Source organism: Corythoichthys intestinalis, chromosome 9 (genome assembly GCF_030265065.1).
Source record: "Corythoichthys intestinalis isolate RoL2023-P3 chromosome 9, ASM3026506v1, whole genome shotgun sequence".
NCBI classification, from domain to species: domain Eukaryota; kingdom Metazoa; phylum Chordata; class Actinopteri; order Syngnathiformes; family Syngnathidae; genus Corythoichthys; species Corythoichthys intestinalis.
This window is the reverse complement of record NC_080403.1, coordinates 35,417,635-35,445,280: the sequence shown is the minus strand read 5'-3', so window position 1 is coordinate 35,445,280 and position 27,646 is coordinate 35,417,635. Positions and strand designations below refer to the sequence as shown.

Sequence of the window (27,646 nt, the reverse complement as noted above, 5' to 3'; positions counted from 1 at the left end):
ATGTGATTGTCAGGTGAGTCACAGCCAATCATGTACCCCACCTGAATGAATGAGGGAAAAGTCGTCTGGAAAATGGATAAAGAACTGTTTATTCATAATTTTACTGTATGTAAAAGAATCATTATAAAAGTACACCTTTAATTCAAAGGAAGCACTTTGTCCACATTTAGTTCATAATGCTCATTCCACAACAAATACAAATACATCTTAACCACAGGTAGTAGTATACAATTTTATCCACCACTGATTGGTTTTGCTTAATTTCATCAACATGTGCAAGTTTAACACAGCTGAAAAGTGACAAAGAATAAATTAATTGAATCATTTTGTTCTTAGAATATTTTGTATTTACAATGTTCAGCTTGTTTACAACATCTCTAATATTTAAGTCAGTGCAGGATATCAGGATGTGACTTAATTGGCTGGGGAATTGTTATTCATCAGATATTTAGCAGTAGTAGTAGTAGTACTATAATTTAGACATAGATGCATTTCATATTTTGTTTTCGAATGCCATTTTTAAGATACAGTACATAGATTATTGAGTGTGGAGTGATTACATGGGCAAAACAATGACACAAACAATAAAAAATACCCCTTCAGTTTTGATTATAGTTAAAATGGTATTTGAAGTATGTCCCTTAATTAAATGTATAGTTTTATCCTCTTAATGAGGTATTCAGTAAAATTCAACCATGACGATGACTTCATATAAGCTAATGCCCATAACAGACAGTAATAAATCAGTGACCGTGGTCCCAGGGCGGCCTGATTAGTCTTTTCATTTGCTTATCAGATGTTCCAATTTGGGGTTGACAAAGGAAAAGCCAGAAAATGCTAACTGATCCATGGATTCGATGAGGTTCTTGTCGCCATGGGTAAGTCGTGGCTTTTCACTCAGGAATTCTCTGTCAAAGTTGCTGCAGTCACTTGGGGATTTCTGTGGACACCAGCACTTCAGTTACCACACATTAGGGCGGTAGGCTTGGACAAATTTACGTTTTATGGGGAGAGCACAAAACAATTCTGGACATTAGAATGGTTCCTACCACTTTGGGTTTGAAAGGGGGAGCCACTTCTCTCTTCTCCAGAGCCGACCAGTTGATACAGTCGAAAAAGGGCTGTTTACGGATGTTTCCAACTACGCCAAGCCTACGAGTCGGATCTCGCTCAAATAACTGCAATAATGTTGGAAAAACAAGTGCTTGAATTGAATTAAAAGGTAAAACAATCCTATTGAGATAGGATGCTACATTAAGGCTGGATGTACATTGCAATGAACCAAGTTCAAGGCTGAAAATGTTGTCCTCTCTACTAAAATTTGTAAATAATATGTAAATTTTAGGGCATCAAATGATTAAAAATTTTAATCGAGTTAATCACAGCTTAAAAATTATTTAATCGTAATTAATCCCGATTCAAACCATCTATAAAATGTGCCATATTTTTCTGTAAATTATTGTTGGAATGGAAAGACAAGACAAGACGGATATATACATTCAACATACTGCACACAGGTACTGTATTTGTTTATTGTAACAATAAATCAACAAGATGGCATTAACATTAACATTATGTTAGAGCGATCCACAAATAGAAAGACTTGTAGTTCTTAAAAGATAAATGTTAGTACAAGTTATAGAAATTTTATATTAAAATCCCTCTTAATGTTTTCGTTTAAATAAAATGTGTAAAATTTTCAATCAAAAAATAAACTAGTAGCTCGCCATTGTTGATGTCAATAATTACACAATTCTCATGGTGCTGAAACCCATAAAATCAGTCGCACCCAAGCGCCAGCAGAGGGCGACAAAACTAAAAAAAACAACACAAGTAACAAGTGCACATGACACTGTGCTGTCATTTTAATCTGTTTGAGCGGGGCATTTGCGTTAATTGCGTCAAATATTTTAACGTGATTAATTTAAAAAAATTCATTACCACCCGTTAACGCAATAATTTTGACAGACCTAGTAAATACTGTATATTTTACAAAACTGGGGATTAGCTAACACATTTGCTTCACAGTTCTAAGTTTGGGGGTTCAAATTTGGCTCTTTTGCATTACAGTAACATTATGCTGGTCAATTGAGGTACATTGGGCAATTGTGAATGCTTACTTTCCTATAAATGTGCACTGTGATTGGCTGGCGATCAGTCCAATGTGTACTATGCCTCAAATCAGTTAAGATCATACTGTACTGAAACTCATATTGTACTGAGCAGGCAGACTCATATTGCTAGTGCAATACCTAATTTTACAGTCTGCCTAGTGTCTACCATCACCTGTAGCTTTTGGTGTTGGCTGTAAAGTGTAAACAGAAAACTGCAGAGAACAGAAAAAGCTAAACAAATTAGCAAATTCAAGTACTTTGTATTGTAAATATACCAAAAGTCTCAGCAGATTTTCTGATACCTTCCTCATTGTGGTATTTACCCTTTCAATGGAAAATCTAAATTGCGTAATTTTTGACCAGAGCACATCTAAAAAGAAGAAACTCACCAGCTCAAGCAATCTCTTGGCCTCCTTGGTTATCCACCGAGGGTAGTGAGGGGTGTCTGACCGGATGGATTCAAACAGCTCATCTTCATCATCACCTTGGAAAGGTGACTGGCCAATCAGCATTTCATAGAGCAGCACACCAAAAGACCACCAGTCCACAGAGAAGGTATACTTCTGTCCTAAGAGAATCTGCCACAAGAGATAGAAGAGCACCAATATAATTTTTGCAAAACAGCATGGGAGAAATACGAGTTGGGTAAATTACTGTGTTCTGATTTCTTTAAATGTATGTACTTTGTATATTTCATTTTACTCATATTTTTCTGTATTTACAATAAATGCATGAACGAATTGTCAAATAAGATGAATGGGAAAAAAAACTTAATGGACAGAGTGCTAAATTAATGCAGATTTTTCCCCCAGAACTTTTAGCCCAATTCTTATCTACGGGAATTACAGCATTAAATACCTCTGGTGCGATATAGTCTGGTGTCCCACAGAACGTTGAGGCCCGGACATCTCCACAAATGTTCTCCTTACACATGCCAAAGTCTGCTATTTTGATGTGCCCGTCCATGTCCAGCATTACATTATCCAGTTTCAGATCCCTATGAAGTATTACTCATTCCATCAAATTTACTGTATTTTCAAATATCTACATCTAACATCAGGACTATATATGTTCCAAATCTGCTGATGGAGTGAAAATGTCCAATATTTACTATATTTATTAAATCCCTCACAATTACCTGTAAATAATTCCTCTTGAATGGAGGAACTGCAGCCCAACGATTATCTCAGCAGCATAGAATCTGATGGATGGAATAAAATACAACCATAATCATCCACAATTTGACAATGTTCTTTGACAACATGAGTAAATGATCTCTTCCACCTACGTGGCTCGGGCTAGATCAAAGCGGCCTTTGTCTTGGATATGGAACATCAAATCGCCTCCATTGAGATACTCCATCACAAAGAAAAGATGCTCCTGGGCAAACAATGTGATCTTGTCAGCTCATTGTTGCAGACACAGTTCGAGCATAGAAAACTGAAGCAGTTGTCATCTGATTTTATTGGTTTTTGGGGGTCAAGAAAAAGACATTAATGTTGATTATAGATTTCATGCTCACCTCAGATTGGAAGGTAGAGTAAAGGTGTGTGAGGAAGGGATTCTCCCAAGCAAGGGCAAGAACTCGCTTCTCCACCATTGTACACTCTACGTCATCATCCATTAGAACCACATCCTTTTTGAGAACCTTAACCGCATAGTACTGTCCCTGGCCCTTGAGCTCAGCCAACAGCACCTGAGGAAGCAGAGTACTAACAGAGTGAGATCGGAGCATAGTCATGGTCAGGTGTGAAAAAATATAGACCTATCTCTAATCTACCCTTTCTCTCCAAAGTCCTTGAAAAAGTGGTAATTAAACAACTCTGTCAGCACCTACAGGACAATAGTTTATTTGAACATTTCCAGGCTGGCTTTCGAGCTCATCATAGCACTGAAACTGCATTAGTCAAAGTAACTAACGACTTGTTACTAGCCGCTGACGTTGGATTAGTCTCAATCCTGGTTCTGTTGGACCTAAGTGCAGCCTTTGACACAATCAACCATAATATCTTATTGCAGAGACTAGAATGTGACATGGGTGTTAGAGGAGCAGGACTCTGCTGGTTTAAATCATATTTATCTAATAAGTACCAGTTTGTCAAATGTAAACCAGCAATCATCACCGCACTCTAGAGTTAGTTATGGTGTGCCGCAAGGATCGGTCCTCGGGCCCATCTTGTTTACGCTGTATATGCTTCCTCTAGGTAATATCATCAGAAAACATAGCATTAACTTTCATTGTTACGCTGACGACACACAACTGTATTTATCAATTACACCTGAGCAGATCAGGCAAGTGGATAAACTAAGCACCTGCGTCCGAGATATAAATACCTGGATGAGCACTAACTATCTTCTACTTAAACCTGAAAAGACAGAAGTCCTTATAATAGGCACGAAAAGTGTGAGAGACTCTTTAACTGCCCAGATAGTCACTCTGGACAATGTAAGTGTAGCCTTCAGCACCACAGTTAAAAACCTAGGAGTTTTATTTGACCCAGACTTATCGTTTAAAGCTCATATTAAACAAACCTGCAGAACGGCCTTTTTTCACCTGCGTAATATAGCCAAAATTAGAAATATTTTATCTAAAAACGATGCAGAAAAATTAATTCACGCGTTCCTTACATCTAGATTGGATTACTGTAACTCCCTACTTGCAGCTTGTCCTAAAAGTTCTCTAAAAGGTCTCAGCTAGTCCAAAACGCAGCAGCAAGACTTTTAACAGGAACAAATAGAAGAGAGCACATCACCCCTGTGCTCCAGGCCCTTCACTGGATTCCAGTCGAGTTTAGAATTAAATTTAAAATCCTCCTTATTACATTTAAGACCATTAATGGGTTGGGGCCATCTTATCTCACCGATGCTCTGGTTCCATACCGCCCCAACAGAACACAGGTCTACTGGTAGTTCCCAGGGTTTCTAAAAGAACTGTCGGAACTAGAGCCTTTAGCCACCAAGCCCGTTTTATGGAATCAGCTTCCAGCTAATGTTAAAGAAGCCGAAACAGTCTGCACATTTAAGATTAGATTAAAAACGTTCCTATTCGACAAAGCTTATGGTCAGGCTAGTTGAAGTCGGATTAGACTCATAGTTCAGTCTAAGCTGCACTAGAAGCTATCATGCTGGGGTAAGTACAGCCACTGAGTTCTATCTCCTTTTTCTCACTCTACCTACCACTTGTCTTACTTTATTTCTATTTTCCAATGTTAATATCTAGTTAACTAGTCTCTTCATCACTAGTCACCCGGTGTCCCCTTTCCCCCTCCCCTCTGGGGAGGGGCTATTTTTCAGCTGAAGCCTCCTGACTATCCGGACCCCTGGCTGGATGGACGTCCTCGTTGCCACCCCCGTCTCATCTGGTAGATGGACCTCTTCTTGTTCCTTTACTCTACTGCATCTTTAGAGACTGTAACCCCGTCTGCTAATTCCCATTAACAGTCCTGGTTCATCCTGTCTATCAGTCCTGGGAGTGGATCTCTCCTGACTGTGGTACTCCCCGAGGTTTCTCATTTTCTCCCAAAGAGCTTGGAGTTTTTGGAGTTTTTCCTTGCCGACATGGAGGGTCCAAGGATGGGGGATGCCCAGGACTTGAACTTTATTGATTCATCTTTGTTTACTTCATTTGCTGTTTCTGACTGTGTATCATATTGCTTCTGCAAAGCCCTTTGAGACAACCTTGTTGTGATTTAGGGCTATACAAATAAAATTGAATTAAATTGAATTGAATTGAAACAGAAACCTTCAATTTTTAATCAGTAAATTAATATGGAGTGCAAAACCCACCCACCTTGCCAAAGCTGCCTTTGCCCAAAACCTTGTGGAAGACCAGGTGGTCGAGGGTGAGGCGTGGCCGCTTAACAGAAGGTGCAACAGAGATTGAGCTCTCGCTCACTTTGCCATTCTTACCAGCTAAGAGACATTGTGCAAAAGAGTGAATATGAAATTATGAAACGCTGTATTAAAAAAAAAATCATACGAAAACTAACACAATAAACTGTAAAACAAAACCAAAAGTTTTTAACTCATTTGAACTTTTAGTAGTCTTAAACTGCAATGACAAAACCTTACCAAAAGGAGGCGCTCCTGGACCGAGGGCTTGGTAGATCCCAATTTCGCTTGTATCGGCGCCATCAGACTTCTTCAAGGATTTCTAAGATGTAAAATAATTGTCATGTACTGTATTGTTAACAGTGGCTTGCAACACATCACTGCCCACCGTCCAATTTTCCCTAGAATCTAGTCTAATTGACTGATTAGCTGAGAAATGCGAGAGCTGTATCAGTATGCTGATGAACAGGTTGCTAAATCCTTTTCTGCTCAATCTCCATACTGTAGTGCAGCCCATCATACGACCATGTATTATAACTTGTGTGAAGCATATGTACACAAAATGTGTAAAAAATTGATATACTCCACTAGGGTACAAAATACATTTAATTATTATTTTTTTAAGCATTAGTTAGGTTTTCACTATAATGTACCAGTCTGTTTAGATATCAAATAATGGTTACTTACATTTGACACAAAACTATAAACTGGTAAATGCTATTTTGTACAAACCTGGGAGACTTGAGAGAGAGCCTCAGCCAGTAGCTTCTGGTTGATTCCACAAAGATTGGCCACTTTTTTCTGACAATAACTATGAACGTTCATGCAACAGTCTGATATGAATAAATAAACAAAATGTAAAAATATGGATTAGTGAAGTTGAACAGTGAAACAAAATGTCAGAAGTGCAAGACATTATCTTATATTAAAATACTGTAAATAGAGTTTTGTAACTTGCCTCACCTTCACATTTAAGGCCTTGTTTGTATAGACCCCAGAGCAGACTGCCACAGTGGTCACAGAAGGTGGGGCCTCTGTAGTTATGGATCTTGAAGCGATGCGCAATATCAATCTTGAAGCGCTCTTTCTTGAACTACGCACAAATGATGTACACTCGTGAATTAGATTAATTGAATGCTACAAAGAAGTCTTACAAAACATTTAGTTCAAATCCATATGTCTTGGTATTTTAAGTACTTTTAATTGCAAGTTGTTGTTTTTTTTTTTTGTTAAAAATAATTTATGGCACAGTTAACAATATAAGCAGGAAAAAACAGTAAATTACTGTTAAACTTAACCTTAGCCTCACCATTGTGTCACGACTGTTTGCGGCAGTTCCAGTGCACCTGCCAATAATCTTTTCGATGCACTTCTTGTGAATTGCTGCATTGCATTCTGTGAGGGGTAAACATATGAGAAAATATTGTTTTAAATTGTGGAAGTAATGGAAGTAAATATTAAACTGCCTTTTTATGCTGATAGGTAATGGGTAGTGTAAGAACTCACGTCTGCACTTGTAGCCTTGCTTTTTCAGGCCCCTTGGTGAGAAAAAACAGACAAACATATTAGAGCATAACATGCTGTTTTTTAATAGAGAAAATGTCGGTGGAGAGACTGCAATTAGAACAAGGCAATCATCTAGTGATGTTTCAAGAATAACATAATATACTGTAATTTGTAGTTGTATGGAAATAAAGGCTACAAGGAACGATTATTTTCATAATCAATATTTTACCTATTTAATCCAAAGAAAAATACACACCAACAGGATTTGCTGGAAAATTTGATCTTTGGTATTGATTTCAAGGAACTTTGCCAACAGGTAAATGTTGCTCACTTACAGTAGTTGGAATGCAACAAGACCGGGTAGATTCCCTACGTGATTCACTTTGTAACAATAAATTGGCTCAATGCTGTTTCCGTCATTCTTTTTGTGTTCTAATATGCCGACAGATTTAGCAATGATGAACTCACCAGAGAAACTCTCTGCAAACAGAGCAGAAAGTAGGCTGGTGGAAAAAAGTGGCAGTAAACTCATGATTCTTGATGACGTGAAGCCTGGGCTGCTTGAAAGCACCCCTCCTCTTGTTCAGGGTTACGAGTCCATCCTCAGGAGAAACTTTCACAGATGCTTGGTTTTGTGCTGTAGGGAAAAGAACAATAAAAAGGTAAATAAACAGTCTTATGAACAAGTGATTAAGCAAACAGTTTATCTTTTTTAGATATACTGTATAGGCTTCATAGCTAAAATATGGCTCTAATATCTAAATAAATATTTATTAAAAACAGGTTTGTCAGTAAGGAACTGTTAGTCATTGTTATTATGCTTGTATCTTGCCTCTGTATAGATCTGCACTGTTCCTTTTATGCAACCTAAGACCTTTCAAAGAACGTCCAAAAAGATGGATTTTTGTTGTTGTTGAAACAGCGCTCCATTTCCAATACAATTTATAATTTTACTAAACATTCTCTTGAAATACGCAGCATGACAGAATCCCGGCATATGCATTGAGCTTTGTAAAATGTGCCACATTGTCATTGCCCAAACCAAACAGAGCGTACTGCTGTTGCTATTGCTCAGAGGACTGGATGATTTAATCCTTACAAGAACTAAGGAAAAAAAAAAGGCATTGACAATTTTGCCATCGATTCTTTAAACAATCTAGAGCAGGGGTCCCCAACCGCCGGGCCGCAGACCGGTACCCCTCCGTGGAGCATTTGCTACCGGGCCGCAAAAGAAATAATTCATTAACGACTGCATTCTGGCCAAATTAACTTTGGCCTGTGCGCCTGAACACACCAATATCCCAGTCTACCCTAGATATAATACTAAAGGATAGAATGTTGTCATAGAAATCCATTGATTGGACTACTAGCAGTACATCTTGCTTTGTATATCTATGTGCGATTGTCCTCAATAATCATGTATGACGTCGGGCGGGTGCATCACATTTGTTCCCGGAAATAATTAGCCCCCACGCTAGAATGACTGAAAAACAGACGTCATTGGACAGATTTTTTTCCGGGAAAAAAGGGCACATAACGAGCCAAAAGATGAGCATAAGACCTTGAAGAAAACAAAATCTATGCTACTTCCCAATCACTAAAGACCCACAAACTGCGAAGGAGTGGATTTGTGACCCGTTTGTAAATAAACCGAGTGATTCCCGCATGTCTGTGCTACAGGCGAATCAGCCTGCAGAGATCGCAAATGACGGAGACCCTAAACGTACATTTGAGACAACAACTCTACTGAGGTTCTGGATTAAAGTCGGGAATACTCGGGAATATCCTGACATCGCTAGGAGAGCACTGAAAACCTTGCTACAATTTCCAACATTGTATCTTTGTGAAGAGGGCTTCTCTCAATCTCCCATCACACCTAGATGGGACCATCTTTTCTCAACGAAACAAGCTCAGGCCTCCCACTGATTCAGCGGGTGAGTTATTTTTTTCCCTGCACTTAACACGACGGGGCTAAAAACAAGTGTTTTTTTTTATTTGCTGTATTTTTCTGCCGCACATTGCCGGTGTTCTGACAAATTTGGCATGCGCGTAACGTTAAAAATGGCCGCGAATGCAGCGATTCCAAAGTAAACGCTACAAACTTTCTTTAAAGAAAGGAATATTAACTTACATTTGCAATGTTACTTGCACACAACTGCACAAAGCTCTCTCACTTAACGACTTTGCCGTGTCGTTAAGCATTAATTTACGCCATTTTCGAGTTGCACATGTATGTTTACGATGTAAATAGTTTTTCTAGCACCGTTGGATAACATTGAGAGTCCAACTACATACCGTATTGGCCCGGATATAAGACTGTGTTTTTTGCATTGAAATAAGACTGAAAAAGAGGGGGTCGTCTTATATTCGTGGTCTCAACGTTATACCCATTCACGACGCTAGATGGCGCCAGATATCATTGAAGCGATGTTCTGTCATGACAGATCTCAGCTACTATCAAGTTTAATCAGTTTGCATTACGTTATTGCAATGCTTTTTCTTATTCAGATTTGTTTCAAGACTACAGTTAGTTAGAATTCACTTTGATGATTAATGCAATTTTGTTGTTTTATCACAATAGATTGGTTTATTTACATTTCAAAAACCAGAAGCCATTCATTTACGAATGTGATTGCACTTTAGTTTACATATTTAAATGTTCAGCTACTAAGATTTGAATGAGGCAAAATAACATGCTTTTTCTCTCAAATATATTGTTGTAATCATTTGTTTCGGATGTACTGTAATTATTTTCTGTATAAAAAATAATTTGGTGTTCAAAAAGTATTTTTTCAAACTTGTGTCTTGAAAAAGAGGGGGCTGTCTTATAATCAGGGCCATCTTATATTCGGGCCAATACGGTATAAAAGGCGACTTTTTCACTGCCGCAAAAGCTTTGGGAGCAAAGTTTTAATAGGGTGCAAAATTTGACAGAGCAACTGTCCGTGAAAAAAAGGTGGTGCAAAAAAGGTTGGGGACCCCTGGTCTAGAACATTGAGAAGAACCATGCTAAAACAGGTAAGAAGCATTCTTAAGATAGAAAGAAAATACCAAATTTACACATTGTTCCATGATTATAAACCCTAAACTTCAATCCATTCAAAACATACTTCATTTCAAATGTGATTGACAGAGCCCATTTGTAATTTGGACAATTTTGTGAGTGTGTTTGTGGTAAAACATGCTTGAAGTGAGCATGTACAGGATATCTGGAGATTTATTTAAGCTAAGTTAAACATAGTGATTAGTGACAACCACGAACAGTCCTCGCAGACCAAACATGGTGTCGTAATGCCTTAATTTTGTTTCTCCCAACATTCTGCCTACATTTTATACAAATTAATGTCTCAGTAAGACTACATAAAATTAGGTATTTAGCTACAGTAAGTGTGGATATATACATATATTTTTTGCCATTTGAAGCACCTCTATTTCTTAACCCGCCACTAACACAAATGTATTTTTTAATAATTTAATTTGCTAGGTATACAATTCAAAACTCTCAGTTGGAAAACGCTGGAGACCTGGGAACACATGCACAGAAAATTACAACGGTGAGCAAGCAGCTGATGCAAGTCAACTGCGTGGGGTCAAAGTACCTCGGAGAAGTCTGGCAAAGAGGCATGAGAGGTAAACAATGTGAGTAGAAACTACAGCGATAAGGAGAGTGGATGGTGAATGGAAGCACTTTGTCAGAAAAAGAGTGGCTTAAAGACACCACTGATTAGAGTAAGAGTAGTGGAAGGACGTTAAAGAAAGATAAACTCTTTCCTCTTTGCCTTCGAGTGGCAGCTGCTTGTGTTTGAACAGTGCTTCCGTGGACAGAGCCAAGAAAGCAACAATGTAGGAGGGAGCAGGATTGCGACAGAGGAAAAAGACGGTCAAGAAAGCTATTTTCACACACCTAAGGATATTCAGTGTTGCTTCTCAAAGAGCTGATGCGTATGGATTTAAATTTAAATACATCACTCATACTGCCTCTGAACAAGTGTAATACGACATTTGTGAAGTGTTTGTGATTTGTCAACTAAACTATGTCAACTAAAATTTTTTTGTATTATCTTTGTTTGTTTATTTTGCATCACACTTAATAGCATTGGGGAATGAGGCATTGTTTCCAACAAGATTACACCAGAGCAGATTAAATAGACATTTTCAATTTTACTGCAGGTTGAGTGACATACCAGCGGTTTAGCACAATATATAATTTACAATGAATGACAGAACTTAGTAAGTGTCAAGTCTAGACATGTGCCAATTACCGGTTTCAAGGTATACCGTGGTATGAAAATGTCCCGGTTTCAAAACCGCAAAAAATTTACGTAATACCGTCCCTAAGGTATTAGCTAATTTTTATTATAATTGGTATTCATTCATTCATTTTCCATGCCGCTTTTTCCTCACGAGGGTCGCGGAGGTGCTGGAGCCTATCCCAGCTAACTATGGGCAGTAGGCAGGGGACACCCTGAACTGGTTGCCAGTATTATTATGGTATTGTTTTTTTATGTCCCAAAAATGCAGGGAGAAATCCCTCGCTTGCTGCTGCAAGGCTCAACCCTCCCCTCACCAGTTGTTGCTCAGTGTCAGTGAGTCAGCTGTGCTACACGATGGCTGGAGGAGGGGAAACTCCTGAATTTTTTCCATCATCGAAGAAAACAAAATCGCTAGCATGGGAATACTTGGGCTTCGGAAAAGTGTAAAATATGTAACATGTAAAACATGTTTGTGGAGGGTGGCTGCCGAGGAGGCAATACCTCCAATATGATTTCGCATTTATACAAAATTAAACGTTAGTAAACACTGTCATGAATGTTTCTTACCAGCTACGAGCTACTAGCGGTGGTAGAACATGTGGTGTTCTTCTCTCTCTGGCAACTGTCTGCGTTTAGAAAGTGTGTGTGTGTATAATGTAAACATGATATGAGTCATACACACATGCTTTTTATGGTAAATAATTCAATTATTTTTGTTCTGATGGGAATAACGTTGAGTTTTGGCTGTGGGTTCAGGCTCACCTAAAGGACTGCATTTATTTTAATTTTATTTAGAATATTTCAGTTTTTTTTTTATTTGTTATTTTATCTTTACATTTTACCTATGTTCCAGTTCGCTAATATATTTTGAAAAATAAAAATCCTGTTCAATGGATTAAAAAATTTTTTTTTAAAACCCAGATCTCAAAGTAACGCATTATTGAGCTGTAATTGCAATATCGTGAAACCGTGGTATTTTGGCTTAAGGTTACCATACCGTCAAAATCTCATACCGGCACATGCCTGGTCAAATCACATACTGGAAAATTGAGGGGGAAAAAAAAGTTATTTCCTAGCTCGGCACTTTTATTGGAGAAAATCCGTCAACATCAATTACAATGCAGTTTTGTTTATCTAAAAGGGTGCTAAACTTGAAACAAAGGAAGGGAGGTTTTCCAACAGTTTTCTGTCATCCATGGTCATCTCTTATCTAGGTTTCACCACGACAACCCAGGTTTGAATCAAGGTCTAGGGACAAGTATTTTATTGATATGAAGTATATAAATTATATTTTGTTGGTGGTTCTTAAACCAAACTAATCATAAAATGACCTACCTGCATCACTGTCTTCCAGCAAATACTGTACAGCAATTTGGATTTTCCCTGACGGTACCAAGTCCACCCAGAATTCAGCACGACCACTGGTCTTAGACTCTTTACAGCGTTCGGCGAGCACAGACAAACCAACAGTAGCCTTTGCCAAGGCCTGTTCAGCGCTCTGCATCAGAACCACTTCTAGAACACGACCGTCATATATATGAGCATCAAAAGTAGATTTCCATGATGGATACATAGTTGGTTTCTTCTGAATCAGTGTTTTTCCTCGTTCTGTGGAAAAAAGACTTGTTTTAGTTTGTGAAGACAAGAATAAAATAATGAAATAAACAATCGGATGAACACTGCAAATGCCTTACATTAACTAAAGCTGCAAGCAGAAATGTACAGGCCCTCGCAACCTCTTTTATATGTAAAATCCTCAAAATCAACATTTTCAATTTCAATTTTTTATTTTTATTCAAAACTAGTTTTGTTAATAACGGCATTAGAGTATAACAGCGTTTAATGGCGTTATTCTTTTCAGTAGTGAGATAATTACTATTCCCATCTTTGCAACGTCGTTACCGTTACCAAGGATGTGAAAGGGCACGTTACTACAATTTGGTTAAATGAAACGCGAGTTGTCTTGATTTTGTCACCGTTTCCTGGGAAGAACAGAGCGGGAGTGGGGAGGAGGGGAGGGAGTGGTGACGCCGAGGCAAAAATGATGATTGGCTAAGTGGCGGGGAGCGTTAGTTTGTGTTCTCATTAGCATTAGCATTTAGTGTGGCGAGCGTCATTTTTTGTTTTTGTTTTTTACACATACAGTTCGTGGCATCAAGGTGAGTACAATTAATGGAAAATAACATACTATTTTCATGCTGAGTGTGCATTATCATCACCAAGTTGGCGTTTTCCTTGTAGATGCTATAATATAATACAATATATATATATTTTTATTACCCAAAATAGTTAGCCTGGCATACAAGAATCACCGCTGTTCCAGCTATTGAGTCTGGCCACCATTCAGCGGATAAAAATTCCAGGGCGGAGCAAGCCACAGCAAACAGACAGCGGAGTGGACCAATCAGCGACGGGCGGACGTGATGTTATAAAGCGACGAGGGAGTTGCACGCGGAAGTAAACATACGAAGAGAGCTGATTTTATTCACCATGGCTAGCGCGAGACAGACTGTTGTCATTGACTTGTGTCAATGTGTTTTTGGTCATTTAAAACGGATTTTTCCGTGGATTGGAACATATTCTCGGCTCTCTTGTTCGCCATCTGTGTTGTTGAGGAGGTTGTTGTGGTTGTGTGATCTTCCGACGCGGAAGAGTGACGTTGCTCCTTAAGAACATGTCACCCAAATAAACGAACCCGATTGGACGGTTGATTTTGTTCTTGCTCGAGAGGCCGTTAATGGGCTGGGTCCCAGACAATTCTCACAGTGTTTGAAAAATACAGGGAGAACAGTCTGGCCGTGCCAGGCAATAAAGTAGTCACTTGCCCTAACCTTTTCTTGAATGACGTATCCATGAACCTTGTGTGATGTTTTTTTTTAATCAAAACAACTGGAGCAAAGATAGGAGAGGCAGGAGATTCAGAGTCTCACCTGCATATTGAAAAATATATTTGTATGTATTAGTGGTGTGACGATACACACAAGTCACGGTTCAGTATGTATCTAGGTATGGGGCTCACGTTTCGGTGCGGTTTCAGTACAACAGCAAAAACAAAAAAGCTTTTTTTCTCATAGCATTTGAAAGTTAAAGTTTGTATACCGTTACACTCCTATAAAGGTGAAATTAAAAAAGAAATGTAAAAAGTGTGACCTACTGTACGTTTAAAAAAAATTATAATGAAAAAAACAGTTCAATTAAATCAGATAATAACAACATCTTTGATGTGAAAGATGTCATGTAATGTATAATGACTAATAATGTTTAAGCGCATAAAAGTAACGTCGGTTACTTTGCTGAGTAACTAATCACTCTTGCCGTGAGGTAACTGAGTTACTGGATCAATTACTTTTTGGGAGAAGTAATATGTAACTAACTAATTACATTTTAAAATAAGATTAAAAACACAGATCAAAACATTCTTGTATGAAACACTTTTCTCTAAAATAGGCTAAATCCAAACATGGTGTTTAACCAACTTAGTTTTATTTATTTTTGTAAAATCAAATTTAATCCTTATTATAGGTCATTGTTATATAATTTGAAAATATTATTTTTAGTTTTTCTGTATTGTTAAAACATGATGCTGGAAACACACTTACAGTGGGGCAAATAAGTATTTAGTCAACCACGGTCTCCCAAGGTCGCCCACTTGAAAATATTAGAGAGGCCTGCAATTGTCAAAATGTCTAAACCTCAACCTCAACCATGAGAGACAGAATGTGGAAAAAAAAAACAGAAAATCACAATGTTTGATTTTTAAATAATTTATTTGTAAATCATGGCGAAAAATAAGTATTTGGTCAATACCAAAAGTTCATCTCAATACTTTGTTATGGCTGCACGACTATCTCAACAAGCACTTGGAATAAAATGTGTGCCAAAAAGGTGCACGGGAATGTTTTTGGCTGAACATACTGTAAGTACAAAAATATGTGTTCATCAGTCAATTCGGGTAGCTTTCTTCCTTGGCAGAACTAAAGCAATAAAAACTTGACCAGCAGCATGCTAAATTGAGCTTTTGGTTAAAAACAACACATTTCAAAACATGTTACATCAGTTTCAAATAGTTCCAAGTGCGATATAGAGCTTTTAATATTGCACACCCAAAGAATTCAAGAAACGTACAATATTGAAAATGGTAAAATATACACCCAACTACCTTTTCAAAATTTAAAATCTTTATTTCATTCAAATGACTATCTTTTTTTTTTGTGCCTATTTTTGTGACTCTCTGTAGCCAAGCAGACAAGGAAGTGGAAGTATGCGAACTTCAGAAAGCAGTCTGACTCCATGAGGCAACACCAGCTGACGCCTTGTTATTGGGGGGGGGGGGGGGGTTGTGCTGGTCCTTCAAATGATAAGAGTTAATAATCTCACGTGATTTATGAGTAAATATTCGTGACTACATTCATACATACATACAGTACATACATACATACAATAGAAGAAGTATTTCAAGGTCCTGGAGTGGCCTAGCCAGTCTCCAGATCTCAACCCCATAGAAAATCTGTGGAGGGAGTTGAAAGTCCATGTTGCCCAACGGCAGCCCCAAAACATCACTGCTCTAGAGGAGCTCTGCATGGAGGAATGGGCCAAAATACCAGCAACAGTGTGTGAAAAGCTTGTGAAGAGTAACAGAAAACATTTGGCCTCCGTTATTGCCAACAAAGGGTACATAACAAAGTATTGAGATGAACTTTTGGTATTGACCAAATACTTATTTTCCACCATGATTTGCAAAAACATTCTTTAAAAATCAAACATTGTGATTTTCTGGGGTTTTTTTTCACATTCTGTCTCTCATGGTTGAGGTTTGACAATTACAGGCCTCTCTAATATTTTCAAGTGGGAGAACTTGCACAATTAGTGGTGCAGCCAGGTTGTTTCCGGGCTCCACATTGGGTGACAGAAGACAATAGGGAATACCGGTAATCCAGAAGAAGAATTTGCTGGTCTACTGGCTATCAATCCAGAATCCAGAGCCTTCAGTTCAATGCCATAATGCAGTCAAGGAACCAGATTTTTAGCAAATTTGTTCCATAACCCCATAGCCTAGTGCTTTTAAGAAGAGATCCTGCCCCTTCCTCAGCACTACCCCAAAAACCTAAGTTTGGTAAAAGGATTATTTTTTTCAATCCACTCATCCCAGGAGCAAATAGAACTGTAGAATCTACCATAATTTGCCTGCAGTTACCAAGATGCAGCGTACTGAGGGCAACCTCTAGAAAGAGTCCCTGGTGGCCTAATATTTAGATTTTATGCTCTATTCTACATTTTAAATAAGCAAAAATAAATCTGTTTACGGTAGTTCATGCTTCTGTGGATTGGCTGCACATACCTGTGTTGACAGACTCCTTCATCTTGATGGCACAAATGGGGGGGTCAGAAGGAGCAGGCAGGTCACCCACATCGTATGCATTAAAAGCGATACGCAGGAAGGGTGCCATGGCAACAATTCACCTCAGCCTCCTGGGGAAACATTAGAGTGGCAATTACATTTGGCAGACAAAGGTATTACATCTAAAAAAAGAAGAAGGTGTCTTTCGATGGAAACAAGAGGGGATGTCGAAGTTTTAATCTCTTGGGAGTAGTTTGGAAACTACCCTTCAGCTACAGTAAGTAGAAAATATGCGAGTGGAAATCCCTAAATGAGTAAAAGTACACATAAGAGTGACAAAAATAGATTAATAAGGTGTTTCATTTCCCTCACAAGTTGACTATTCTATCAAACAAATCTAGCAGGTGCAGGTTGCTGTCTTTGAAATGAACATGGCGTAAAGCATTTCTACTGCTTACATTCTTTAAATACCCTCCTGCCAAAAGGGTTTTGAAATTCCATTTCAAGTGAATTGCAATAAAGCATTTGTTTATATATATAAATATATATATATATATTTATATATAAGTAATCTTTCTCAGGTTTGGCACCTTTGAAGCTTAATTGCATTGCATGTGATTTCCTTTTTTTTCCTTTTTTTTTTTTAATTGGGGTCCAAATCTAATACTTCATAGTCTTGCTCAGACACATATTGACAAAAAGATTGAGTTGGTCAGACCTGAGTACTTGACAATTTGACAAAATTACTAGATGAGATAGAAAAGATGGTAAATCAAAATTTGAAATATTTGTGTCATTACTGCAGTTCGGTTCTCTTTGTCATCTATAATCAAGTAGTTTTGAAATATGCTCTCACCAGTAAAGTTCTACAATTACCTGACAAAAATATTTTGCAGTTACAGGACTTGGAGTAGGAATCAGGCGACAAATCAATTCAGTAATTCCCATGAAAAAAGGCCATAGATCATAAGATTTTTATCGTGTAAACCTTTGGGTCTTCTTGAAAATCAAGTTTGGTAAAAAGATTCCACTTGATCAAGATATGAAGTGCCATTGTAAAAGAAAAGAAAAACAACAGTAAATATTTACAGATTCACGATGGGAAAAAAAAAAGAAACACACCTCTGCCACTAATCCCACAAACCCATGCTTATTGAGGCCTACACACTCTTAAGTTTCTTTTGTGAGGTCAAGAGAGCTTAGAAGCTATTAGAACTCACATGGCCTTATTTGAAGATACAGTATAGCTGGAACGTAAACCATAATAATAAACAAACATGATCCAAATATTACAGACTAATTTTTTAACTCTGTACAAAGAAAGCAAAAATATATCGGTACCTCTCTACTGTAGAGGGGGAAAAAAAAAAAAGAGAGCTTTGTGTCCCCCGAGGGGCTGGAAAAACTGATTACAGTACATACATGGGAAAGGGGCAGGACAGGAAAACATTATGCTGGACCCAAGACGAAAGAAAACTTAATGATAGAACATTGCTCCTTAATTGTGTCATTGTGTGTGTGCGCGTGTGTATGTGGGTTCCTGCAATGTCAACAACTTTTCTCAGGAATTTGAACACGTGAACTGCTGTACAGTGTACAGATAAGAGGTTTGTTATGCATTGAATATGTGTAAATTGTTATTTGACGTGGGCACTAGCGAAACCCGTCGGACAAGTGGGGTAACTCCGTTGACAGCTGCTCATTTGCACATCTAAAGAACACATAACATACAAAAGCAACACGTACAGTAAACAACATTCTTTCCACAAACAAGAATGACATTGTTAGACAAGTCTTATTGTGCTAAAAGCACGTCATATTCTGTTGAAAGACATGCTGAAAACACAATATTCATATTTTTTGTCAGCTATAAAACATGTAGCAAAACAACTTAAATTGCACAGTGAGGAAGACAGCCGACAAACGACTCCGAAGACAGCAAACGCACAGCACAGCACAACACTAACATAAAAAAACCAAAGACACAGTAATTCTTTTATCTATAGTATACATATTAATGGTCTTGCATTGAGCGACAATGTTCAGGTAATCATTGGTAGACTAAAAAGTTATATTTAGAAGCTATAAACTGTGCTAGAATTAAAAGAAAAAAATACAAAAGTGTTTGAGACTGAATAATGTTATGACTGTATGTCACAGTACTCGATTACTCAATACCAATAATCCTATTTTCACATTATAATGTATAATGTTGTAGGACGGGCAAAGGTATAAATGACTAAATCAATAATGGCGAAATGCCAATTAGCTTATTTGGTTTCAGTGTCCCGGTACATTTCATGCTGCTTCAGCACATGCTTGTAACTCAGAACAGGACCGATATTCTGTAACTCAAGCATTAAAGGGTGGGAAATGAATTTCACATAAAGAAAGAAACTGAAAAGATTGTAGAGAGCTACAACCACACAATCATTATTTCTTTTGTACGTATTTATATAAATCATATAATTATAATTGATTTAAATGCTATACTTCTGTAAATTGTCATATACGTACTATTACCACTATAATCACCACTTGCTGCCAGTCACTTATTCACTTTATTCACAATCTGTGTACACTGTAAGTTGTGTTGATTTTCTTAGCCTTATTGTATTTTCTTTCTTTTCTTTTTTTAAAATGAGGTGCACATTATGGCATAGTCATTATAATGACAATAAAGGCTTTCTATTCTATTCTATTAATGGTAATTACTGTTTGTGTATATGTGGTATATGTTGTAATAAGTATAAAATAAAGAAGTTAAACACAGTTATAAATTGTCAACAAAATGATATAGATGCCGGCACACAAAATCAACATTGCTACAACATCTAGTGCTGCAACAATTAATTGATTAACTTAAGTAATTTGATTAGAAAAAAGCTTTGAATCACATTTCGCTGTTTCGAGGATTCGTTTAATTAGAGTGGCGGTGTAATGGTTTGTTTTGAAAGGGTTTGCTTTTTTTTCTTTCATTATTATCATTTGGGTGGATACATTAGTGATGAAAAATCGTCTCATACCTCCACTGTGTAGAAAATGTCAATATTGCTAAAAATTACGAAAGCTTTCTTAGTGCTGTTGCTATTCACTTTTTGGGGTGAGGGAGCTACAAGAGTTAAAGTCATAAAACACAGCAGAGTTGGCAATTTAGAAGACTTGTACTGCTGACATGCATGCATGCAAAAATAAAAGCACAACTCCCAGAATAAAAACAGCGCATATTTGCATTTTAGTTTAAGTTCAGTAAGACTGAGAGTCAAAATTTCAACATTTGCTGGATGTGGCCCGTTGGCCGTAATTTGCAGGGTCATCCATCTTTTGAGCGATGGCATACTTGCTATTGTGGCTGCACGACTGTCTCAACAAGCACTTGGAATAAAATGTGTGCCAAAAAGGTGCACGGGAATGTTTTTGGCTGAACATACTGTAAGTACAAAAATATGTGTTCATCAGTCAATTCGGGTAGCTTTCTGGCAGAACTAAAGCAATAAAAACTTGACCAGCAGCATGCTAAATTGAGCTTTTGGTTAAAAACAACACATTTCAAAACATGTTACATCCGTTTCAAATAGTTCCAAGTGCGATATAGAGCTTTTAATATTGCACACCCAAAGAATTCAAGAAATGCACAATATTGAAAATGGTAAAATATACACCCAACTATCTTTTCAAAATTTAAAATCTTTATTTCATTCAAATGACTATCTTTTTTTTTTTTTGCCTATTATTGTGACTCTCTGTAGCCAAGCAGACAAGGAAGTGGAAGTATGCGATAGAGCGAAAGACACCAAACTTCAGAAAGCAGTCTGACTCCATGAGGCAACACCAGCTGACGCCCTGTTATTGGGGGGGGGGGGGGGGGGGGGGGGCTGTGCTGGTCCATCAAATGATAAGAGTTAATAATCTCATGTGATTTATGAGTAAATATTCGTGACTACATTCATACATACAGTACATACATACATACAATAGACAGCACTTCTGAAACGGGTCAACTATAGACGAATCTGATAAGGGAACAATGTCAGCATTTTTAACCATTAGCTTATTGTCTGCCATCAACAACAATAGATGTCTAATTCATTTAAACTGGGAGGACTGACAGTGAATGCTAATCTTTCAGTGCCACTGACGGCATTCAATGTCCTTCCTTTTGACTGAGAGGGTTGGCAGCGAATGACCTCTGCCAGTCAAAATGGATTGGACGTCTATAGCGATGTCAATAGCGACGTCAATGTCATCCAATGAGTTAAGCATGTAATAATGTAACTTTAACTTGGATTGGTCAAAACATTCTAGAACATTTACAGGAGGAACTTACAGTTACTACAAGTACTTCTTCCACAAACAGATACAACAAATGCAATTTAAATGTCTAACCTAAAAGCAAAACCAAAATTGTGTTATAAGTGTACAAAAATGTCTATGGTCGTCAAGTATTTTGCTACAGCACAGTGGTATATAATATAACAACACGCTAATAACCTTGAACAAAGCTGCCTTTAATGAATTTCAGCAGAGGGCAGCTTGACAGAACCAAAGCCCTCCCTTCGTTAACTAAGCAAGATTAATGTCAAACATTCGCTTTCTTTGCCCACAAGCAACAGGCATGCACACAGAGGTCAAGAACTTTACAGCCTTGTTCATTTTTCACAACTGTTGTAACTAGAGGTGGAAATCTTGGGGCACCTAAGGATTTGATTACGATTCAGAGGCTACGATTCGATTATAAATCGATTATTGATGCACCCCCCACTTTTAATGTTTCGTACATTAGTTCCAAAATTGTTCAAAAATCCTCTCAGGTTAAAGAAAACTACTATTTCAGTGTCAAGTTAACAGTTCAAAACAGTAAATAAAATACTTAAGTCCCCATTCTGTATCAGCAGCTTTAAACTACATTCAATTACCGTCTTGGCCCAAATATAAGACTGTGGGTTTTTTTGCATTGAAATAAGACTGAAAAAATGGGGGTCGTCTTATATTCGCGGTCCAGACATTAAGACTGAAAAAATGGGGGTCGTCTTATATAATCTAGACATTATCTAGACTAGTCTAGACATTATACCCATTCACAACGCTAGATGGCGCCAGATATCATTGAAGCGATGTTCTGTCATGACATATCTCAACTACTCTCAAGTTTAACCAGTTTGCATTATTTTATTTGCCTGGCACAGCCAGACTAATCTCCCTGTATTTTTCAAACACTGTGAGAAATAGTCTGGGACCCAGCCCATTATCGGCCTCTCGAGCAAGGTACAAAATCAACCGTCCAATCCGATTCGTTTATTTGCGTGACGTGTTCTTAACGAGTAACGTCACTCTTGCGCGCCGAATGTCGTCTCTACAACAACACAGATGGCGAACGGGAGAGCCAAGAATATGTTCCAATCCGCGGTAAAAACAGTTTTAAATTACCAAAAACACATTGAAACAAGTCATTGACAACAGTCAACATGGCTTGCGCTAGTCATGTTCAATAAACTTCTCCATTCTCAAGCTAATTACTTGTCGCTTTAACAACGTCACGTCTGCCCGTCGCTGATCGGTCCACTCCGCTGTCTATTTGCTGTGGCTTGCTCCGCCCTCGGAATTTGATCCGCCGGACGGTCGCCGGACTCAATCGCTGGAACAGCGGTGAGTCTGGTTTACCAGGCAATTATTTTATTGCAATGTTTTTCCTTATTCAGATTTCTTTCGAGACTACAATTACAGTTAGACCTCACTTTGATAGTTAATGCAGTTATTGCAATTTTGTTGTTTTATCACAATAGATTGGTTTATTAACATTTCAAAAACCAGAAGCCATTCATTTACGAATGTGATTGCATTTTAGTTTACATATTTAAATGTTCAGATATTAAGATTTGAATAAGGCAAAATAACACGCTTTTTTTCCTCAAATATATTGTTGTAATCAATTGTTTCAGATGTACTGTAATTATTTTCTGTAGAAAAATTAACTTGGTTTTCAAAAATGTTTTTTTCAAACTTGAGTCTTGAAAAAGAGGGGGTCGTCTTATAATCAGGGCCGTCTTATATTCGGGTCAATGAGGTACTTTAATGTTGTGAATCAACCGTTAAAGTTGTTAAAATTGCTTCCGTTATTCCATAATTTCCCTTCTGTCTACTTTTGAATGTGAACGTTTTAAAACTGTTTCATCATTTAAGATAGATTCAAGTCAAGATTTTGCCGATTCATGAGTATTTTAGATAAAAAGTTAAATAGGTTTGCTACAACTGAGCCTTCCAGAGAAGTCTACTGCTTTCAGATGGCGGCTGTTTACTCATGCCTGCAAGTCTGTGTTTCGCATCTAGTTCTCTATACATGTTCTAACGTGGCCTTCGTCTGCCTTTCCCATCTAGATATATATATCTAGATATATCTAGATATTTCCCATCTACATATATGTGATATCTACCGTAGCATGATGTGACAGTATGTTTGTAGCAGCTAGCAACTGGGCGTTGTTTGTAGCGGCTGTCGGCCGCAGTCAGGTATTATTGTTTTTTTTTTTCATCTAGCGGCATGAGTTGAACATGATATTTACTCTCGGTCCGTTCCTCATTGCGTCCCAAAGACCGCGCTGACTGTGTTTTAGTTTCGCTTTACCTGGTATGATTAAATAATCGGAATTTGGATGTTTGAGAATCCTTCTCAAATCTTACACGGCCGAATCGCGAATAATCTAAGAATCGGAAATTTCGCAAGCCTCTAGTTGTAAGCAGAAATGTAATTAAAAGTAAGTTGGTCTCAGGAAGCAAATTACAAATGGCTGTTAAACACTTGGACAAGTACTGTATTAGACAACAGTGGATAAGTTATGTTTCTGACTCCTGTGCTCAAGTTTGACAAGGTGTCAAACCTGCTTTACCAGCAGAGCAGGAACCCCCACACAGAGTTTTATTTCTGCATGCACATCCACTGCAGTATGGATACCTCCCACTGCAGCCTTCTAACATTTGAGCTGGGAGAGTGTCTCTCAGCATGCAGGTGAATCACAATAGCTCATCCTAAGACACGTTTCAAAGGTAGAACTTCCACAGATGAACTGTGGCAAAAGGGCGAGTTCCGTAATTTTTGGACAATAAGCTGCTACTTTTTTGTCCTCATTTTGAATCCTCCGGCTGATAGTCCAGTGCGGCTTATTTGTTAATTTATTTGGGTTAATAGGCAACACAGGCCTCCTAGCATGCATTGCAGCGCTACAAATGTAAATAACAATCCATATTCAGGTTCTGTGCCAATTATTTCTTCAGTTACTGATCCAGTAGTTTCATCCTGCAAATTATGTCACTAACTCCATTTATGTCCAGCAGGGATCTTTAACATCCATTCAAAAGGGAGATAATTTGCCAGATGACAGAAAATTATATCTGTCATAAGCATTTATTAATGGTCATGGCAATGTCATGTCATAATTATGATGGTCTTATGACAGTCTAATGGCGCCACTGTCAAATAAAGTGTTACTTCCATAACTAGCAATGAATGAAACAACTATAACAGTAACTGAAGAAATAATTAGCACAGAACATGAATTTTGATTTGTTATTTACATCTGTAGCGCTGCAATACATGCTAGGGGGCATGTTGGACGACAACAGTGTTGAAAGCAGGTGGCAGCAGAGGTTGACTGTCTCCCCCAAGAAAACAGTGATAGCCAAATTGAAGCTTCTTGAAAAAATGAAGATTTGCAGCCAATTGGTTGAAAGCTTCATGGTGGTTCATTTGATCTTATGACAGTCTTATAATTTCGCTGTCAAATAAAGTGTTACCGGTTGATATCTTTTGGTGTAAATATCTCATAATGCAGTGAGGACAGCTGCTGCTTATATTCCAGTGCGTCTTATCTATGAACAAATGTCAATTTCATGTCAAATTTGGTGGGTGGCGGCTTATAGTCGGGTGTGCCTTATAGTGCGAAAATTACAGTAGTTAAGTGATTTTCAATTTGAGGACCTCAAAGCTGTTCAGGATACCACAATCTAATATTGACATGGCACTGACTGCAGGCAGATAGTATTACATGCCCTCACAAACACACTGCCTTCAAGCATCAGCAGTGCAGCGATAAGAAGAACACGATTAGCAGGGGTGTGACTCTTTCAAATGATAGTCTGCAAGGTTCTGGAGATTTCATCTTACCCAGACTTCGAATAACTCACAAGTGTTTTTGTGTGTCTGTACGTGGCGTGAAACTGTGGAATGATCTAGACAAACCCTTCAAGCACTGTCAAAATATGTAAAAATTTGAATTGTTGTATAACGATATGGTCTGGTCACAATATGATGACATTTACAGACAATTTTTGTTGCTGTTTTTGTAGAATTTGTGTGTATATAATGAAAATTATTATTAATGACCCAACTCTGAATTTGTTGGTCTAGTTGGTTGTCTATTGGTTTAGTTGTTTTAATTTGTTTTTTTTGTTTGGTTTTTGTTTTCCTCTCTCTTCATTGTGTGAACTTTAAGTCGAAGGACAGGAGTATCCCACGCAATAAGACTGCTGGACGATAAGATCAGTTCTGGGATTAAATAGGCTTTTCCATAGACTTCATAATGGTATTGACTGGTCAGATCAGTCATGCACTGCGCCTCGCATTCAAGTAGGGGGCTGCCCACATCAAAAGGAGCTATTCAGAAACACACGCACGCAGCGATTTAACGCCGGATTTCTGTTGAAAAAGTATGAAAGCTGTACCGCATAAAAACAGGAAGGATTGTCTCAGTACTAGTAATTTGTTCGAGGATTCAAGGTAATTATTATATTTTTTGTACCATGCATGCATTTTGAAACGTTGTGAAAAAAAAATCAATGGGAGAAATTAGCCGCTACTGCATTGGCATCATAGTTTGCAATATTTACATAAATAAATGCTAACTGCACATTTTTTTTTTTTTTTTTTGCTTTTAACCAAGAATCGAAACTGTTTTACGTCCATATCTATAAATAATTCAGGGATTTAAGCATTTAATCACAAGAATTTTCACCGGAAAACTCTGTTCACATAAGGCGGCCGCTAGCTACATTCACCAAGACTAGCATTGTACTTCGACATATTTGCGTAAAATAAATGCTAACTGCACGTTTGTTTGTTTTTTTTTGCTTTTAGCCAAGAATCGAGACTGTTTTACGTCCATATCCATAAAGAATTCGGGGATTTGAGCATTTAATCACAAGAATTTTCACCGGAAAATCTCTGTTTACATAAAGCGGCCGCTAGCTACATTCACTAACACACTAGTATTGTACTTCAACATATTCACGTAAAATAATTGCTAACTGCACAGGTTTTTTTGCTTATAACCGAGAATCGAGACTGTTTTACGTCCATATCTATAAAGAAATCGGGGATTTAAGCATTTATTCACAAGAATTTTCAATGAAAAAAGCTCTTAATGTGTAATTCCACTTGGTCAGCTTTGAGAGCCTCGCAAACAATGCAGGCCCCCTATTTATCGGCCCAGCGCCCCATCAATACATTATGAAGTCTATGGTTTTTCTTCTTCCCACTCCCCTACGAGTGCAAATAAATTCATTCAAGGTAGGAATAGAAAGAACGTAAATGTCCGAAAGACACCACGATCATAAATAAGGAATAAGGAAATAATAAGGAATTCTTAATTATGAGCACTGAGGACAACATGCCTGAAGTGTTCTTAGTTTATTGAAAAACATGCCTTATCAGTTAATCTCACATGACAAGCACACTAATGTACACTTTTTAAAATACATGCAATTATTACTCAAACTTTAGTGAGGTTGTCTGTTTTAAAAAAGATTTATATATGAATTAAGTCATGAATTCTGCGTCACCATGTGACTTTATCTCAATCTTCATCAGGCAAATTTCTGAGATCTCATATTAATCTCTTTAAAGTGAAATTGTGTTGTCCTTTGCCGTCTCGCTCATGAATTTTACAGGAAAAAGTTAGCTAGGGTCACTTGACTCGGTTGCCATAGGCTACGGCCTGGTGGCAGTGGGCACGTATAAAGCAAATACTCCAGTTTTAATGCGTTCAAGTAAATGTTCAAAGGGTCGTTTTTTCTTACGGAAGAAACATTTATATAGAAGATATTTCGTTGAAATGAGGCAAAGTTGAGAAGCGCCTCTTCCTACCGTAGCCAAGCGTGATTTGTTGTCGTGCGTTCATTTATCAAGCAAAATAAAACAAAACCAAAGTCCAACGGCTGCGTGAATAAACGCTTTGTCACAACGAATAATGGAACCTACACAAATTGTTTTGGAAAAGTTCTCGGAGAAAATTGTCACTTACCGCTTCCGCCAAAGTGTCGCGTGAGTGGCGAGTTTCCTCTTTGAGCACTTTTTGTCCCCCAGCAAAGTCAACTTGGACTGGAGCTCTTCTCCGCTGCTCTTACGGTGTGAGTTTTTTTTTTAAATATATATATATATATATATATGATGTGTGTTGTTGACATAGGCTGAATGTGTGCGTGTCGCGTGACTGGCTCCGTGAACTCTGTCTCCGGTGCCGTCCTGCTGCGAACTGCTGTCACTTTTACAGTGGTTCTGCACTTCTAGCAAGTCGAAAGTATGACGTCATCCAGGTGTTTTCCGCGTAAAACTG

At 37.9% G+C, this 27,646-nt stretch overlaps 1 protein-coding gene across 1 annotated transcript; it reads right to left on the bottom strand.

Annotated features, from left to right (window-relative positions):
* Positions 1–73: 73 nt before the first annotated feature.
* LOC130921474 (protein kinase C delta type-like) lies at positions 74–27,578 on the bottom strand. The gene is made up of 17 exons (XM_057845429.1): positions 27,335–27,578; positions 17,043–17,173; positions 13,040–13,312; positions 7,920–8,088; positions 7,452–7,483; positions 7,255–7,340; positions 6,909–7,038; positions 6,678–6,778; positions 6,186–6,267; positions 5,905–6,026; positions 3,637–3,810; positions 3,403–3,494; positions 3,253–3,315; positions 2,973–3,111; positions 2,504–2,692; positions 1,050–1,178; positions 74–940 (listed from the first exon to the last, which is right to left on the bottom strand). Exons 2-17 carry the CDS (start codon positions 17,149–17,151, stop codon positions 782–784), a joined length of 2,049 nt encoding a protein of 682 aa, XP_057701412.1. The 5' UTR covers positions 17,152–17,173; positions 27,335–27,578; the 3' UTR covers positions 74–781.
* Between the last annotated feature and the right edge of the window lie 68 nt (positions 27,579–27,646).

Bases quoted from the DNA above. Each gene is read 5' to 3' on its own strand.
- LOC130921474 (XM_057845429.1), bottom strand. From the start codon at position 17,151: ATGGCACCCTTCCTGCGTATCGCTTTTAATGCATACGATGTGGGTGAC. The intron at 6,027-6,185 runs GTAAGGTTTTGT...AATGTCTCTTAG, and splicing joins TCCAGGAGCGCCTCCTTTTG to CTGGTAAGAATGGCAAAGTG. The intron at 3,495-3,636 runs GTGAGCATGAAA...TTGTTTGCCCAG, and splicing joins ACTCTACCTTCCAATCTGAG to GAGCATCTTTTCTTTGTGAT.